Genomic DNA, 15,433 nt, shown 5'->3' with positions numbered 1-15,433 from the left:
AGAAATTCTTACTTTTTTTACAGGCATCGCATCGTAGGAATACGATTGAAGCATCTTATAAAAGGTGAAATAATAAGCTTTCAGATTTTTTATTTGTGTTATTTAAAAAAAATGGATTTAACGGTGTTAGAAGAGAAAAAAGATTGATATTTTTGCTTTTTTGATGAAAACAGATTGGGTTCAAAAAATTCTAGCTCTTTTTGTAGATGTTGTATGACGTTGTATAGACAAGCCATATACCTAAATATTTTGAACTGAAACATAAGTTTTCAGATGATTTAAAATTCATTATAAGTTGTCATAACAAAAATGGATTTAAAGGTGATGAAAGACAAAAAAGTTATGATTTTTTAAGGTTTCACTTCTACCACGTGTGAATTGCTTACATGATTTTTTTATTACCACCTTAACTGGTAAAAAAAACGCCTCGGGGCTTAGCGAGAAAAATTGGCAGCACTGCATACTGAATGTTCCGAAATCAGCTGACACAAAAAAATATAAAGTTGTCATATTTTTCGCTTTTGGGGTTTCTGAGAAAATAGATACTATGATTGACGAGTATGTTCGTAAAGGCTATGCACGGAAACTTTCGAAAAAGGAAATATCTGAAGGGGAAAAAAAATCTAGGTATCTGCTATATTTCCTGTGCAAAATCCAAACAAGCCAAATAAATTAAGAATTGTTTGGGATGCGGCTGCCAAGGTTTAAGGAGTTTCTCTAAATTCATTTTTACTCAAAGGCCCAGACCAAATTACATCGCTCATATCCGTCATCTACAAATTTAGAGAAAATCTTTGCTATTTGTGAAGATATCCAAGAGATGTTCCACCAGATACACATCCGTGAAGAAGACCAAAATTTCCAAAGATTTCTATGGAGCAGCAAGGCTGCTGTAGGTCCAGACGTCTATGTGATGACCGTCATGACCTTCCGTGCCACATGCTCTCCTTGCTGTGCATCACAGTACATACAAAATAAAAACGCAGATTCCATTCGCGAAAATCATTATGTCGATGATCTGACGGACAGCGTTGAGACAGAAGATGAAGCAATCCAACTGGCAAACGAAATTCGGCATATTCATCGAGAAGGAGGTTTCCATATCAGAAACTGGATTTCTAATTCTTCACGTGTACTGAATGCGTTGAGCACCGAGCCTATCGAACAAGTCAATTTGAATATAAATATAGAACTAGGAATCGAGAAAGTTTTGGGTATGTGGTGGAGTACCTCTACAGATTGCTTGATTTTTAAGCTCAGTTCCAATCTCAAGCAAACAGAAATGTTAAGAGGCATTCGTCGCTCTACAAAACGTGAAGTATTGAGGATTCTCATGACCATATTTGAGCCTATCGGACTTTTGGCGCAATTTCTCATATTATATAAAAATCCTTCTACAAGACATTTGGCGCTCTAACATACAATGGGACACGCAGATAAGAGATGCAGAGAACGATAAATGGCTAAAATGGATCCGTTATCTCCCAGAAGTTGAAACCCTCAGGATTCCAAGATGCTACATGAGTCCGAAGGCTGTTTCCAAAGGCAACTTCATATCTTCGTAGACGCGAGCGAGAATGCCTTTGCAGCTGTCGCTTATGTGAGAACTACAAACTTCAGCATTATTGAGTGTGGACTCATTGGTTCTAAAACTAGAGTAGCCCCCCTCAAGAGTCTGTCCATTCCCAGACTAGAACTGCAAGCCGCAGTTCTTGGGGCTAGGTTGGCAAAGTTCATCACAGACTCGCATTCTCTGAAATTTTCCCAACAATTTTTTTGGTCTGATTCCAAAAACATTTTGAGCTGGCTACGTTCAGATCATAGGAAATACAGGCAGTTTGTCGCCTTTCGGGTAAGTGAGATACAAGACCTTACCAAAGTTTCTGAATGACCATGGATTCCAACAAAACTGAACTCAGTCGATGAGGGAACTAAGTGGAAAAAATCACCAAACTTAAGCATTCACAGTCGATGGTATAAAGGTCCCGATTTTTTAAAACTCACTCTAGACAAATGGCCCCAAGAAGACACAGTTAATTAATGTTCACATTGGGGAAACTCCCAAGAATGTTTTTCGGTTTGATAAAAATTCCCGTTGGAGTTTTCTGGTGAGGAGTTCAGCTTATGTTCTCCGATTTATTCATAACATAAAGTTAAAAAAGCAGAAAGAGAAGAGAATTATTGGATTTTTAAAGCAATGTGAGCTCCAGAATGCTGAAATTACATTAATAAGAGAATCCCATTCTTCCTACGAAGATGAAATTGCGGATCTTGCAGCTAATCGACCTATTGAGAAGTCTAGTCCAATTTGCAGTCTCTGTCCTTATTTGGATGACAACTTCATTCTTCGAGCCAACGGAAGGATCAACTTCTCAACTGCTGTAGATGATAATACGAAACGACCTACAATACTTCCAAGAACACATCGAATCACGTTTCTCATCATCATGGATTTTCATCGCCGTTACAATCACCAAAATCATGAGACTGTGGTCAACGAACTCCGGCAGAGGTTTTTTATTCCACGAATGCGAGCCCTTTTTCGTTCTGTGAAACTATCTTGTCAAGAGTGTAAAAACAATAGCGTTCAGCAACAGGTTCCAATAATGGCTCAACTCCCTCCAGCTAGGCTAGCTTCATTCTCTCGTCCATTTTCTTTTGTAGGAGTTGATTATTTTGGACCGATGAAAGCAAACGTACATAGATCCGAAAAACGTTGGTAGTTTTATTTAAATGCCTGACAACCAGAGCTATTCACATTGAGATAGCATACACTCTTTCTTCAGACCCCTGCATAGTAGCCCTGCGAAATTTTATCGCAAGACGTGGAACACGGCAAGAGTTCTTCAGTGATAACGGCACAAATTTTGTGGGTGCCGAACGAGAACTCAGAAAAGCACTACAAACATTAAATAAGGAAAGATTGATGGTAGCTTTTACATCAACAACAACAAAGTGGACTTTTATTCCATCAGGATCGCCACATATGGGTGGTAGCTGGGAGCTGTTGGTGCGTTCTATTAAAACGATTTTATTCAAAATAATGCCTACACGTAACCCTTCTGATGAGCTCCTACGAGGTATGTTACTGGAAGTCGAAAATATTGTTAATTCTCGTCCCTTAACTTACATCCCTCTAGACAACGAAAGTGATGAAGCCCTAACTACCAACCACTTTCTTCTTGGCTCTTCAAGTGGTATAAAGCCCATCGCTGTATTTGATGATAGTGCAATAGTGGTTGGCATGCTTCGCAGCAGTATGCAGACCATTTTTGGAGACGTTGGATAGGTGAGTATCTCCCTACCTTAACTAGGCGCACAAAATGGTTTTAGCCCGTCAAGCCCATTGAGGTGGGTGATATTGTTCTTTTAGTTTACCCAGATGGTCCAAGAAATTGCTGGGCTAAAGGAAAAGTTATTCAAACTAAGCCTTCAAAGGACGGTCAAGTACGAAGTGCATTCATTCAAACACAGAATGGGGTGTATGAAAGACCCGTACTTAAATTAGCTAGATGTCCTTAACAAGCAACTTTTAACTTTATTCTCGAGCGAAATTACAAGGAGGGAGTGTTAGTTGCTCATTATCCAATGTCTTGTGTAAACACTTTGACAATGTAATGTAATTTCACCCTTACATAAACTTTAAAACTTCCTTGCCAAAATTCGATATCGAAAAGCTAATTGAAATTTAACCAAGCCGTCCTGCCAAAAAATTGTATATATAGCGTACCTTTTCTTTCATTTTCGTTTTTTCATTTTTTCGTTTTTCGTCGGTTAATTAAACAATTAAGAAGTACGGTAGCTTATATTGGTCGTCCAATGTCAGTTCGGATGATATTTACCTTATTATGTGTACTGGGAACTCCGCCAACTCATTTTCACCAAAGTACACATAATAAGTAGGGATGCAACATCGTTAAAAAAACATCCATGTTTGAAAACATCGATGTTTTATTTAATAATAATAATAATAATAATAATAATAATAATAATTTAACTATATGCCTGTAAGACCTAAGGTCTTTTAAATGCAACTGCACGGCACTAGTTAGAAGGAATAGAAAGATAGGAAAGATTTTTTGTTGGTACAGTGAATTGAGAATAGGATGATTATTATCTCATATAGTCCCACGGGTGGCTTCCAAGCTGGGGGATTAAGAAAAGAATGCTGCCTGAGGTAGGGCTCGAACCCACAACCTTCAGGTTAGCAGTCAAGTACTACATCCACTGCACCATTGCCACCCACAACATCGATGTTAAAAAATAAACATCGGTTCTATCTTCGATACATTGATGTTTTCCCGATGTTTTTGTTGTTGAACATAAATACGATCTACTGCATCTAAAGAACAAAATATTTATGTCTCATCTGTTGTAAATTGTTGTGTTCAAAGCCAAGTATAGTAAGATTTCTTTAGATTTATACTATGTTTCACATATCCTAAATCCCAGATCTAGCTAAGTAGATTTAGCTCGGACTCATCTACTTGAAGGCCGAAATCAAATAAAGCAAAACCAAAAAAAGAACAAGATCAAAGAGAAACGTCAAAATTTTCGACCGGAGACCCACAGGTATCGACAAGCTCTATCAAGAGTGGTAACTTTAGTTCGTCCTACCCCCAAAACCTTTTTGTCTGTGAATATAGCTGCGTTCCTTTGGAAATATTTATCTACTTTTTAGTACTTAAAGCTGCTTTGAACTACTTTTTCAGTATAGCAAAGTAGATCAAAGTAGTTTTAAGTACTAAAAAGTAGATAAATATTTCCAAAGGAACGCAGCTTATATGTGAAAGCCATGGTATAAAAAGAGAAGGTATGATCATTAAAAAAAACTCTGTATCGAGAACTGTCAAAACTTAAAAATGGCTACTTAAGGTTTTGACAGCTGCCAATTGAAATTGTCGTTGTAAACAAATTTGTCTTGGAAATTGTTGTTGCTTTTGACTTTGCCAAATTTAAACGTCAATTTAACAAGCACACATTTATAGATTCACGACATTCACCACATATCGAACACGCACACAACGATAGATTCACAACATTCACCACACTTCGCAGCTTGTTGGCAAACGTGATGTGACCGCTCAGTTTCCAGTATCGGTATAGTTTGTTTATGCCCACCATTGTATATATATTGTATATAAACAAAAAATACCAAGGCTGGAAACTGAGCGGTCTAATGACGTTTGCCTTAAAGCTGCAAGGTGTGGTGAATGACGTCAATCTATCGTTGTGTTCGTGTTGGATGTGTAGTGAATGTCGTGAATCTATAAATGTGTGCGTGTTAACGTCATTTACCAGCGTGGTGGCTTTCACATATATTCACAGTCATAAACAAAAAATTTTTTGTTTATGTTCACATACAAAACTGTACCCAAAAGGGTTTTGGGGGTACCCTTCAAGCAAACTAGTCCGACCTCAGTCCGAATCCGACTTCGGCTCAGAAACGGGTCCGAAGGCGGCTCAAATTAGTATGGAAATTATAATCACCGAGGAGCCGATTTTATATGTATTGGTTTTTGCACTACGATATCTCCTTCGACTTTGTGTTCATACACAAAAGGTTGCAAATGTGTGAGTGCAACCCTTAGGGGATATAATAGGTGTGTTTTTTATTACCACCGGTCTTAACTGGACAAAAAAAACGCAGTCGGGGCTAAGGAATTTACTTGTTAAATGCAACAACACTTTAGCCCCTTGGGCTTAGCTGGTAAGCCCGGAGAATTCTCTGGGCTTAACTTTTTCAACAGATTTAAATCTGTGCTACCAAACAAACTTGTTCGTAAATTGTTTAGAATTTGTTTAAAAACATCAAAACTGATGTTTGGAAGGACAATTATTATTTTAAATATTTATTTAATAGGTAGTTGAACTTTTTTTTCAAAAACACACAAGAAACCCCAAAAGCGAAAAATATGACAACTTTATATTTTTTTTGTGTCAGCTGATTTCGGAACATTTAGTATGCAGTGCTGCCAATTTTTCTCACTAAGCCCCGAGGCGTTTTTTTTAACCAGTGTAGCCCGGTGATAATAAAAAACACACCTAATATATATATATATTAGGTGTGTTTTTTTGTTTATCTATATAGATTTTGTACAAAAAAACGACATCGAGATTTTTGAAATCAAAACAATTTACGTGTTAAAAACAACAAAAACTTTATCTGTATAGATTTTTGAAAAATCCAGATAATTATCCAGATTTTACTTTCTCTCGATAAAAAACAGTATTGCCAAGGTAGGTTTATTGTTGTGTTCATACAAAAATATCTGAAAATATTAACAAAAAAAAAAGCGGAGAAAACGAGGTTTGAAAAAAACTCTCATAGAAAAAAATAATCAAAAATTTGTTTGACATGGTTGCATTGAAATGTTAATATTTCGGTATATACGCAATGCACTTTTCAGATAATAGTCTTAAATGAATCCCGATAAGATTGTTCAACAGATATGTATATAAAATTACCAAAGTTTTTTCGAAAAATTAAAAAAAAAAATAAAAAAGTTTCCACATTTGATTTTTAAAAAATCGAAAAAAAAATTCAATATGGCTACCCTCAAACGCTTATAATACAAGAACGACGCAACTAATGTTAATGGTCATGGTCTTAAAATGTAGCTAAGAATATACAGATAATTTTTGGTTTTTGTGAAAAAAAAATTTTTTTGAATCCAAAATGGATGCCATGGCCATCATTGTATATATATTTCCATTGGAAATATATACAATGATGGCCATATGAAAGTTTTTCTTTGCATCCAACATGGATGTAATGGCCTTCCCACTTCGGAGTTAAAATAAAAAAAAAACAAAAGCAACATTTTTGACAGACAGCTGCCAAAATATATGTACAGTGTTGCCAAATGTTTGCATGGAATTCAAAAATCCCGATGTCGTTTTTTTGCACAAAATCTATATAGATAAACAAAAAAACACACCTATTATATCCTCTAAGTCTGCTTTTACATGAAGACGCAAGGCGCAGAAATTATCTTCGAATTTCCTTTTGATTTTCCCTTCGGTAAGTCGCGCGCTTCTACACGTAGTAATTTTTATAAGACGCAAATTTGACAGCTATTTTTTTTATTTTATCTTGTTCTCGTTTTCGTATCTATTTTTATTTAAAAAAAAAGCACCAAAATATACAAAAAACAACATCAGGGGGCTCTATATGCAACAAAAACATTTAAATAAATTAATAAAAGTTAGTATACACCCAAATAATATACATCCGACGAAGCGAACTCTGCCACCGACGAAATCAATTAAAGCAAAACAGCAAAAAAAAGAACAAGATCAAAGAGAGACGTCAAAATGAGTCTCAAAATTTTCGACCGGAGACTCACAGGGTAAAAAATCTTCCATCCCTCTTTTTTGAACTTTCTTTCTCCCTTACTCTTCATTGAATCTTGACTCTTGCGTCTTCATATAAAAGCAGACTAAGGTGCAACCCCGTTTTTCTCGGTCGGAGTGTCTTTTCTGAACTCCGTATTCTTGCTTGAAGGGTAAGACCATAAACAAAAAATACCAAGACTGGAAACTCGGCGGTCAACTGACGTTTGCCTACAAGCTGCGAGGTGTGGTGAATGTCGTGAACCTATCGTTGTGTTCGTGTCCGATGTGTGGCGAATGTCGTGAATCTATAAATGTGTGCGTGTTAACGTCATTTACCAACGTGGTGGCTTTCACATATATTCACAGACAACACTGTACACAAAAGGGTTTTGGGGGGAAAGACGTACGAAAGTTTCCAGTCTTGGTATTTTTTGTTTATGGGTAAGACGTACGAAAGTTTCTAGTCCTGCTAATTTTTGTTTATGGTAGAAGCAGAGAAATGATTCAGCGACTTGAAACCAATGTGAACACCGTCCTATTGGTGTCTCTTATCTGTGGTCATTATTGTCATCATAAACAAAAAATACCAAGACTGGAAACTTTCGTACGTCTTTCCCCCCGAAACCCTTTTGTGTACCGTGTTGTCTGTGAATATATGTGAAAGCCACCACGTTGGTAAATGACGTTAACACGCACACATTTATAGATTCACGACATTCAACACACATCGAACACGAACACAACGATAAGTTCACGACATTCACCACACCTCGCAGCTTGTAGGCAAACGTCAGTTGACCGCCGAGTTTCCAGTCTTGGTATTTTTTGTTTATGATTGTCATTCTTATTTTCATTATTGTTAGAGGCCGAAGCCAAAGCCGCCAAAGTAGATTTTAGTTCAAGTTCATCTATTTCATATTTTTGAGAGCCATATTTTGTTTATTAAAAAAAAAACTAAAATGAATGCACCGCCAACTTTTGAATCGTTCCTACTTTATGAGGGTGAAAAAAAGTAATAAACTCCCATTAAAATATTACCGATGTCTAAAGTACATACAATATTTTTATTTGCTTGCTAGAATCGTAAAAGAATTGGATACCAAAGTGACTAACGCAGCAATTTTTACTGTAAATAAAGAGGACCATACTCTTGGGAACATGATCAGAAAGTAAGGTTTACGAATTTTAATGTAGTGAATATTCTGGCAATTCTTTTTAGTCAGTTGCTGAAGGATCCCAATGTTCTTTTTGCTGGTTACAAAGTACCTCACCCGTTGGAGCATAAATTCGTCATTAGAATACAAACAACTCCTGATTACTCTCCCCAAGAAGCTTTTATGAACGCAATAACTGACTTACTTGCGGAACTATCCTTATTTGAAGAGCGTTTTAAGGTTTGTAATTTAAAAAAATATTTTTGTTATCTCGTCAACCTTGCACATTAGCAACAATAATTGACCAGAAATGCATTATTCAATTTAAATAAGCAATTACGAAAAGGACACGAGCACATCTCCCACTTTAATAACAATGTGGTGGTTCAATTCTGTAGCAGAGCGGCACATCGATTCTAGTTAAATTTGGTGGTAGCGATCGTTTCAAATTTATTTTATTATTATTATTCTATTGCCGTTTTTAGTAATTTTTGTTAAAACTTTAGAGGAAAGCTATTTCTTACTTCCATAGGGTGACAAGCGCTCTATGGAAAATTCTGCTATCTTCTGTGATCAAAAAATGCTGAAAGGAAGACTACACCGCAGTTGTGCGTCCAGCACTCACATACGGTTCACAATGTTGGACAATGTACAAAAAGTATGAAATTAAGTTAACGGCAGTTGAGATGAAGATGCTTCGTATGACAGCAGGAGTAATAAAACTTGATAGAATTGAAGTTAAAATACCATCTCCCAAAAAATTGAACACGACCGACTCAGTTGGTATTGCCATGTTCAAAGGAGTGATCCTGAGAACGGAATATCATACAATGTTCCAACATGAAATAAAAAGAAAGGTAGGCCTTAAAACTTCAGGTACAAGCAAATGCAAAAACACCAGCATTCAGTTGGCCTCAGAAATGGAACAATACAAAACCGGGAGGTTTGCGGCAGATTTCTGGGGTCAACCCGGTAAATTCCACAGGCGGATCACTTTTGTGAAGCAGATACGTTGGATAGCTATGATTCCCGCGGAATCGAGATCATAACAGGGCCGAGAAAAGAAAGAAGAAATTATAATGAAACAAAGTGAAGATAACAATTATTGAGGTATATACAGTCAAACAGATATGTATTCAGGGTGTCCCGGGATGAGATAAGAAGACTTTGAGGGATTCTTGGGTATATTCTTAGAAAAAAATTGTTTTACAGTAACTCAACTCTGCAAAGTAGATACCCTCTAGCGAAGATTTACGAAAACGCTTACTTTGGTATGCCTTTACTCATGTTAATGTTAATAAGATTAGGGTGAGAGGTGGGAATAATTCGCCTTATCACTGTGGCCTCTGATGGGCCTATTGTGTTAATAACTCCGTTAATACTTATGATAAAAACTTTATTAATGTCTTGATTTTTAGAAAAAATGCTATTATTTGTACCTGCATTTAAAAAATATAAAAATCTTTTTTAGTTTCTCAGATATTAATTTTTAAATGGAATTATTTTTTTCTTACCCATGATAATTTTTGACTTTGGGGCCGATTTTCTTCGATAAATGTGTTATAAATATACAGCCTTTAAACAGATAATTGCTATTTATAAAATTTATACAACGTTGCATAGAGGTTGTATAAGCTAAACGCGATTTTCTTCGATAAATGTGTTATAAACATACAGCCTTTAAACAGATAATTGCTATTTATAAACAGCCCTATGATGGTAGCCGATCGGAAAAATATCCGATCGGAAAAAATTTCCGATCGGAAGATTTTTGTATTCACGGTACCCGAATTTGAGGAGAAAAATTGACGCACTCACTTGACATCTACCAGTTTGCAAAAATATTTTTTTTATCGTGAAAATAACATTTAACAAAACACTAGAAACACAAAAACATACAAAAATAGAAATTACTTGCTCATTACTGTTTTGTGCACTCATTTGTGTGTTTTTGAACAATTTATTTGTTTATTATTCCAATTTTTTTGGTTTTTATATTTTTCGGATAGTATTTCACTTTTGATTTTCTATCGGAAGGAATCGGAAAGAAAAAAAAGCACAAAGCACTACCCGTCGCAAATATTTTGACAGTTCACTGCATAGCATCGCATGTATTTTGAATTTTCAACGCACCTAAGATTTTTTTCGTAAATCTGTCCGATTTTACAGTCGGAAGGGTTAAAATCATATGAAAACTGAAAAAATCGTACAAATCGGATACAAATCTCTTCCGATCGGCTACCATCATAGGGCTGAAAATTTATACAACGTTGCATAGAGGTTGTATAAGCTAAACGCGGTTTTAGGTTGTTAAGGGCCTGAATAAGAATATTTTTTAATCAAATGGCATTCGAACATCACATCAAAAAAAGAAGAAAAGAAAAGAGCAATGATTTGTAAATTTTTTTTTAAACAAACTAAAAACGCGTTTAGCGTATACAACCTCTATGCAACGTTGTATAAATTTTATAAATAGCAATTATCTGGTTAGAGACATTATAAGCATTGAATAGTGTTATGCATTGTCTATACTACGTTTATAAATTAGGCTGTATGTTTATAACACATTTATCGAAGAAAATCGGCCCCAAAGTAAAAAATTATCATGGATAAGAAAAAAATAATTCCATTTAAAAATTAATATCTGAGCAAATAAAAAATATTTTAATATTTTTTAAATGCAGATACAAATAATAGCATTTCTTCTAAAAATCAATCATCATTAATGAAGTTTTTATCATAAGTATTAACGGAGTTACTAACATTAACATGAGTAAAGGCATACCAAAGTAAGCGTTTTCTTAAATCATCGCTAGAGGGTATCAACTTTGCAGATAGAGAGTTACTGATAAACAATTTTATTCTTAGAATATACCCAAGAATCATCCCTCAAAGTCTGCTTATTTCATCCCGGGACACCCTGTATAAATGTGTGTCCCAAACGCAACAACAATTTAATCACAAATACACAGAAACCCAAACTTAAGAATCAAAAAACAGAATCGAAATCTATTCGTTTTGCATTCCGGATCGGACAGTCCCGGACACATCTCAGGGTTACTTCTTTGCATGGTATAAAAAGAGAAAGTATGATCATTAGAAAAAACTCAGTATCGAGAACTGTCAAAACTTAAAAAATGGCTACTTAAGGTTTTGACAGTTCCCATTGAAATTGTTGTTGTAAACAAATTTGTCTTAGAAATTGTTGTTGCTTTTGACTTTGCCAAATATTAAACGTCAAAACCTTATTACCCCATTTTGTAAGATGGCGGCTCTAATGATCATACCTTGTCTTTTTATACCATGACTTCTTTGAATAGTCTATAACAACTGATTCGTTCGTGTTCAATTTTTTTCAGAGATGGTATTTTTAACACGAAGGTTTCCTTGCATCTTCGTACTTCTAATTCGATCAAGCTTTGCAACTCCTGCTGCTGCTGTTATACAAAGCATTTTCATCTCAGCTGCCGTTAACTTAACCTCGTACTTTGTTTTTGTACATTGTTCATCATTGTGAACCGTATGAGTGCTGGACCCACAACCGAAGTGTAGATTCTTTCTGTCAGCTTAGGGCGCATATCAGATCTCGTGGTTGTTGCTCGAAAACTTTTTCAAAAATGACTAACACTATTTGCAAATCCTCCAAGAAATTTCGATGTTATTTTGTCCTTCTGCTAAAAAAAATTTACTGCCAAAAATATTTGTTTTATTAACAAGTTTGAGCTTCACTTTAAATGGAAATATTATCCTTATACAGGGTGTCCCAAAAGTCAACGTCGAAACGAAAACGGTAGATAGGGTAGGTGGTGACAGTTATCAGAAAAATAATAACTACAAATCTTATGTCGTTTTCTATTGACTTTTGAGATTTTTGTGTAAAATTCTCAGATTTTCCACTGCAAATAGAATATGAAATCTAGTTTTGTAATTGTGTGCGAAATCTGTGCGTATAAAAAAATAAAACAACAACAAATGTTCAGACAAATGTCAAACAGAGGAGTGTGTGTGAAAGTGCGTGTGTTTGTATGCGTGAATCTTGATAAAAATCCAGAATCAGATTCTTGAATCTCAGATTCATTTTTTTGTCATTTTTTTGAATCTCAGGACGCAAATAGATCATGAAATCTGAGATTTGTCCACTATTTCCCCTCTTCACCCCCCCCTTTCAGCTGTCAAATTCACAAATCTCATTCTGAGATTGGTCAATGGAAAACGACATTAATTTTTCTCATTTTTTTCTTTTCTAACGGAACCTTAAATAACCCTGCTACCAAATGCATAAGTACTAAGTTGGGCAAAAAAGTAATATTTGCTTTAAAACTGATGCAGATGAGTTAAAATGTTTGAATGCATTTGGTAGCAGGGTTATTCAAGGTTCTGTAACAAAAGAAAAAAATGAGAAAAGTTAAGATTTGTAGTCACGGCACATGAAAACCCGTCACAGGGTGAGCATTTTTTCGACTTTTTTTCAAATGTCCATAACTCACAAAATATATGGCTGGAATATATGGATTTTTTTAATTATTTTTCTGATAACTGTCACCACCTACCCTATCTACCGTTTTCGTTTCGACATTGACTTTTGGGGCACCCTTTATATGCAAGTATCTATGAATTAAGATTTGAATTCATAAAAACATTTCAATGGATTTATCGTGTTTTGAAAATAAACGATTCCATTATTCGGTTACTTTGGGTTGTGTCTGTGGGTACTTAAGGCTTGACCACACCGGAAGCTATGCGGTAGATGTACAGACGTTGCAGTTTGGATTTTTTTTTCATACAATAACCCGTACTGATACCGCATACACTTTCGGTGTGGTCACGCCTTTACCCTCAAAAAACCCGCACTGGTCATCAGACAGCCTAATTATTTATATTGGTATGTGACATCAGCTTAATTGAACGGTAATTATCACAGCTTCGTGTATCTCCCTTCCCTTTGCAGATTGGAAGAAGGTAACTGTCTCTGCATTGATTAAGCATGCTTAGAGACAGGAATCATGAGTAAACTAAATCCGATGTCTCCAATCTTTTTTCCAAAGTTATTGAGGGTATTTCGTCTGGCCCAACAACTAACTCACTTAGAGCCGTTTGCTCAAACGAAACTTAAGGATTTCAGTTCTACAGAAAACCTTATGTGACAGTTTACGCAGAGGAAAAAGTAGGGAGTGATTTTGTGTTATACTTAAAAATTTAGTTTCGTTTCAGCAAATGGGTCTAACTCCTTCGACTATGATGTCGGATAATTCGCTTAAAATGGGTGAACATTTTAGAAAGTATTGCCATGGAAATTGTTTATTTAAAAGTCCGTCTTAATATTGTCGCCATTTTTTTCAACAACTTGGTCTCATGGGGCCTCTATCGATACGTTGCTGGAATCGGAAATTAGATAACTAACCGGCGCTTTTTATTCTGTTTAATAATGAGGCAGGAATTTAATAAAGACTGATCCTTGTTGTATTTTTTTTTTTAGGAAGCGATTAAAGAGAAGAAAGAAGGCGGCGATTAAAACCATAATAAAACATCAAATTGTTTTCAATAAAAAGTACTGTCAAAGGCAAAGCTTTAAAAATAAAAAAATAAGGAAAGTGCTGCTCAAAATTGCTTCTTTGACAAAGAAAAAATTAGAATTTATTTAAATAAAAACAAAACTAGTTTTAATTTGATATTAAAATAAAATTATTTTATAAAAAACTGCAATTGTATTTTATTTATTTTACTATTTTATTTTTACTTTCAATGTTACATATTGTTCTCTTATCCAATAAAATTAGCAACAACTAAATGCAAGACAACATGAGCAAATATGAAGTCAACAAACCCTCTCTCGGGTGAGATTTTGCAAAATATTGCTTTATTTTCTGGATTTGCTTGAAGTCGAAGACACACTCCCAATATAAAACAGCTCACACTTGATATAAATCCAGATAGGAATGAATTAAAAGGGAACGTTCCAACCAAGCAGCAGTAGGCAAATTGAATTACGCCGGTAAAAAATATATAAAATAGGTACGCGTCGATCATCTTAAGTTTTTTTGATGTATGATTGACATAGTCGGTGTAAAATTTTCCAAGAAGGTTTTTAATTTCGAGCATTTTTGTCTCAATAAATACTTAAAACAATGATTACCACAATTATTTTATATTTTCAAGTGCTATATTACACGATGACGTTGATTTTTTGAACTTCTTCGCTCATTACCCTTGGTTATAAAGATAATTGAATCAAGATTAAAGTCCATATAAACCAGGACCGAGTTGAATCAAGCCAACGAGTCCGACCTCGGTTCGAATCAGCTCCGAAGTGAGTCCGAGCTCGACAACGAAACGGGCTCCACGGCGGCGGCTCTTCTTAGTCTTACGGCTCGCGTACACCAAATCCGTAATCGGCCGAATTATGCTCGGGCGTTTTCGGCCGAACTCGGACGATAGAGCCAAGCACATAAAAAGAAAAGAGAGTGCGTACACCACTGAAAGTGACATCGTCCGTTGACGTACGTTGACGCCCGATAATAACCGATCAACCGGCATAATCCGAACTTGTTTGGATTTTTCGTCCGTTGTCGGGTTGATTTATACATACATATTTCTAAAAGCCTTTTCTTTGCAAAAATTGGCGGTATAAACTTTCAAAAATATAAATTTCTTCAAAATATTCCATTGAAAACAATTATTATATACACTTCAAGTTTCACAAAGTCAGACTACAGGCCGGCAGCGACGTCCTAGGTCGGAAGCAGTGTATGCAGACGATCGTCCGAGAAAGTCGTCCGAGTAGTTCCGACCAGATGTCGGCCGATAATTCGGTTTTAGTGTACGCGAACGGTTAGAGGATATAATCAGCGATGCCAACTGAGGCATAATTATGCCTTTTAGGCATAATTTTATTAGCTAAGGCATTGAGGCTTATTTTTTGCCAAAAAGGCATAATTTTTTTC

The 15,433-nt window shown here is 35.5% G+C and overlaps 2 protein-coding genes and 1 long non-coding RNA gene across 3 annotated transcripts in view; 2 read left to right on the top strand and 1 right to left on the bottom strand.

The window, feature by feature from the left end:
• The window catches only part of LOC129917448 (transcription factor mef2A), a 145,830-nt gene that overhangs the window by 86,944 nt on the left and 43,453 nt on the right, over positions 1–15,433 (bottom strand). The gene's annotated exons all lie outside the window — the stretch shown is intronic.
• Positions 8,202–14,195, top strand: LOC129917556 (DNA-directed RNA polymerase II subunit RPB11). The gene is made up of 4 exons (XM_055997701.1): positions 8,202–8,350; positions 8,418–8,507; positions 8,558–8,732; positions 13,969–14,195. Exons 1-4 carry the CDS (start codon positions 8,298–8,300, stop codon positions 14,002–14,004), a joined length of 354 nt encoding a protein of 117 aa, XP_055853676.1. The 5' UTR covers positions 8,202–8,297; the 3' UTR covers positions 14,005–14,195.
• Positions 8,739–11,792, top strand: LOC129917655 (uncharacterized). The gene is made up of 2 exons (XR_008772838.1): positions 8,739–10,117; positions 10,773–11,792. It is a non-coding gene; the product is annotated as an uncharacterized LOC129917655 (long non-coding RNA).

This window comes from Episyrphus balteatus, chromosome 1 (assembly GCF_945859705.1).
Source record: "Episyrphus balteatus chromosome 1, idEpiBalt1.1, whole genome shotgun sequence".
Taxonomy (NCBI): Eukaryota; Metazoa; Arthropoda; class Insecta; order Diptera; family Syrphidae; genus Episyrphus; species Episyrphus balteatus.
Note: the sequence above shows the minus strand (reverse complement) of the source record. Positions and strands in the feature narration are given on the sequence as shown.

Bases quoted from the DNA above. Each gene is read 5' to 3' on its own strand.
- LOC129917556 (XM_055997701.1), top strand. From the start codon at position 8,298: ATGAATGCACCGCCAACTTTTGAATCGTTCCTACTTTATGAGGGTGAA. The intron at 8,351-8,417 runs GTAATAAACTCC...TTTGCTTGCTAG, and splicing joins CTTTATGAGGGTGAAAAAAA to AATCGTAAAAGAATTGGATA. The intron at 8,508-8,557 runs GTAAGGTTTACG...AATTCTTTTTAG, and splicing joins CTTGGGAACATGATCAGAAA to TCAGTTGCTGAAGGATCCCA.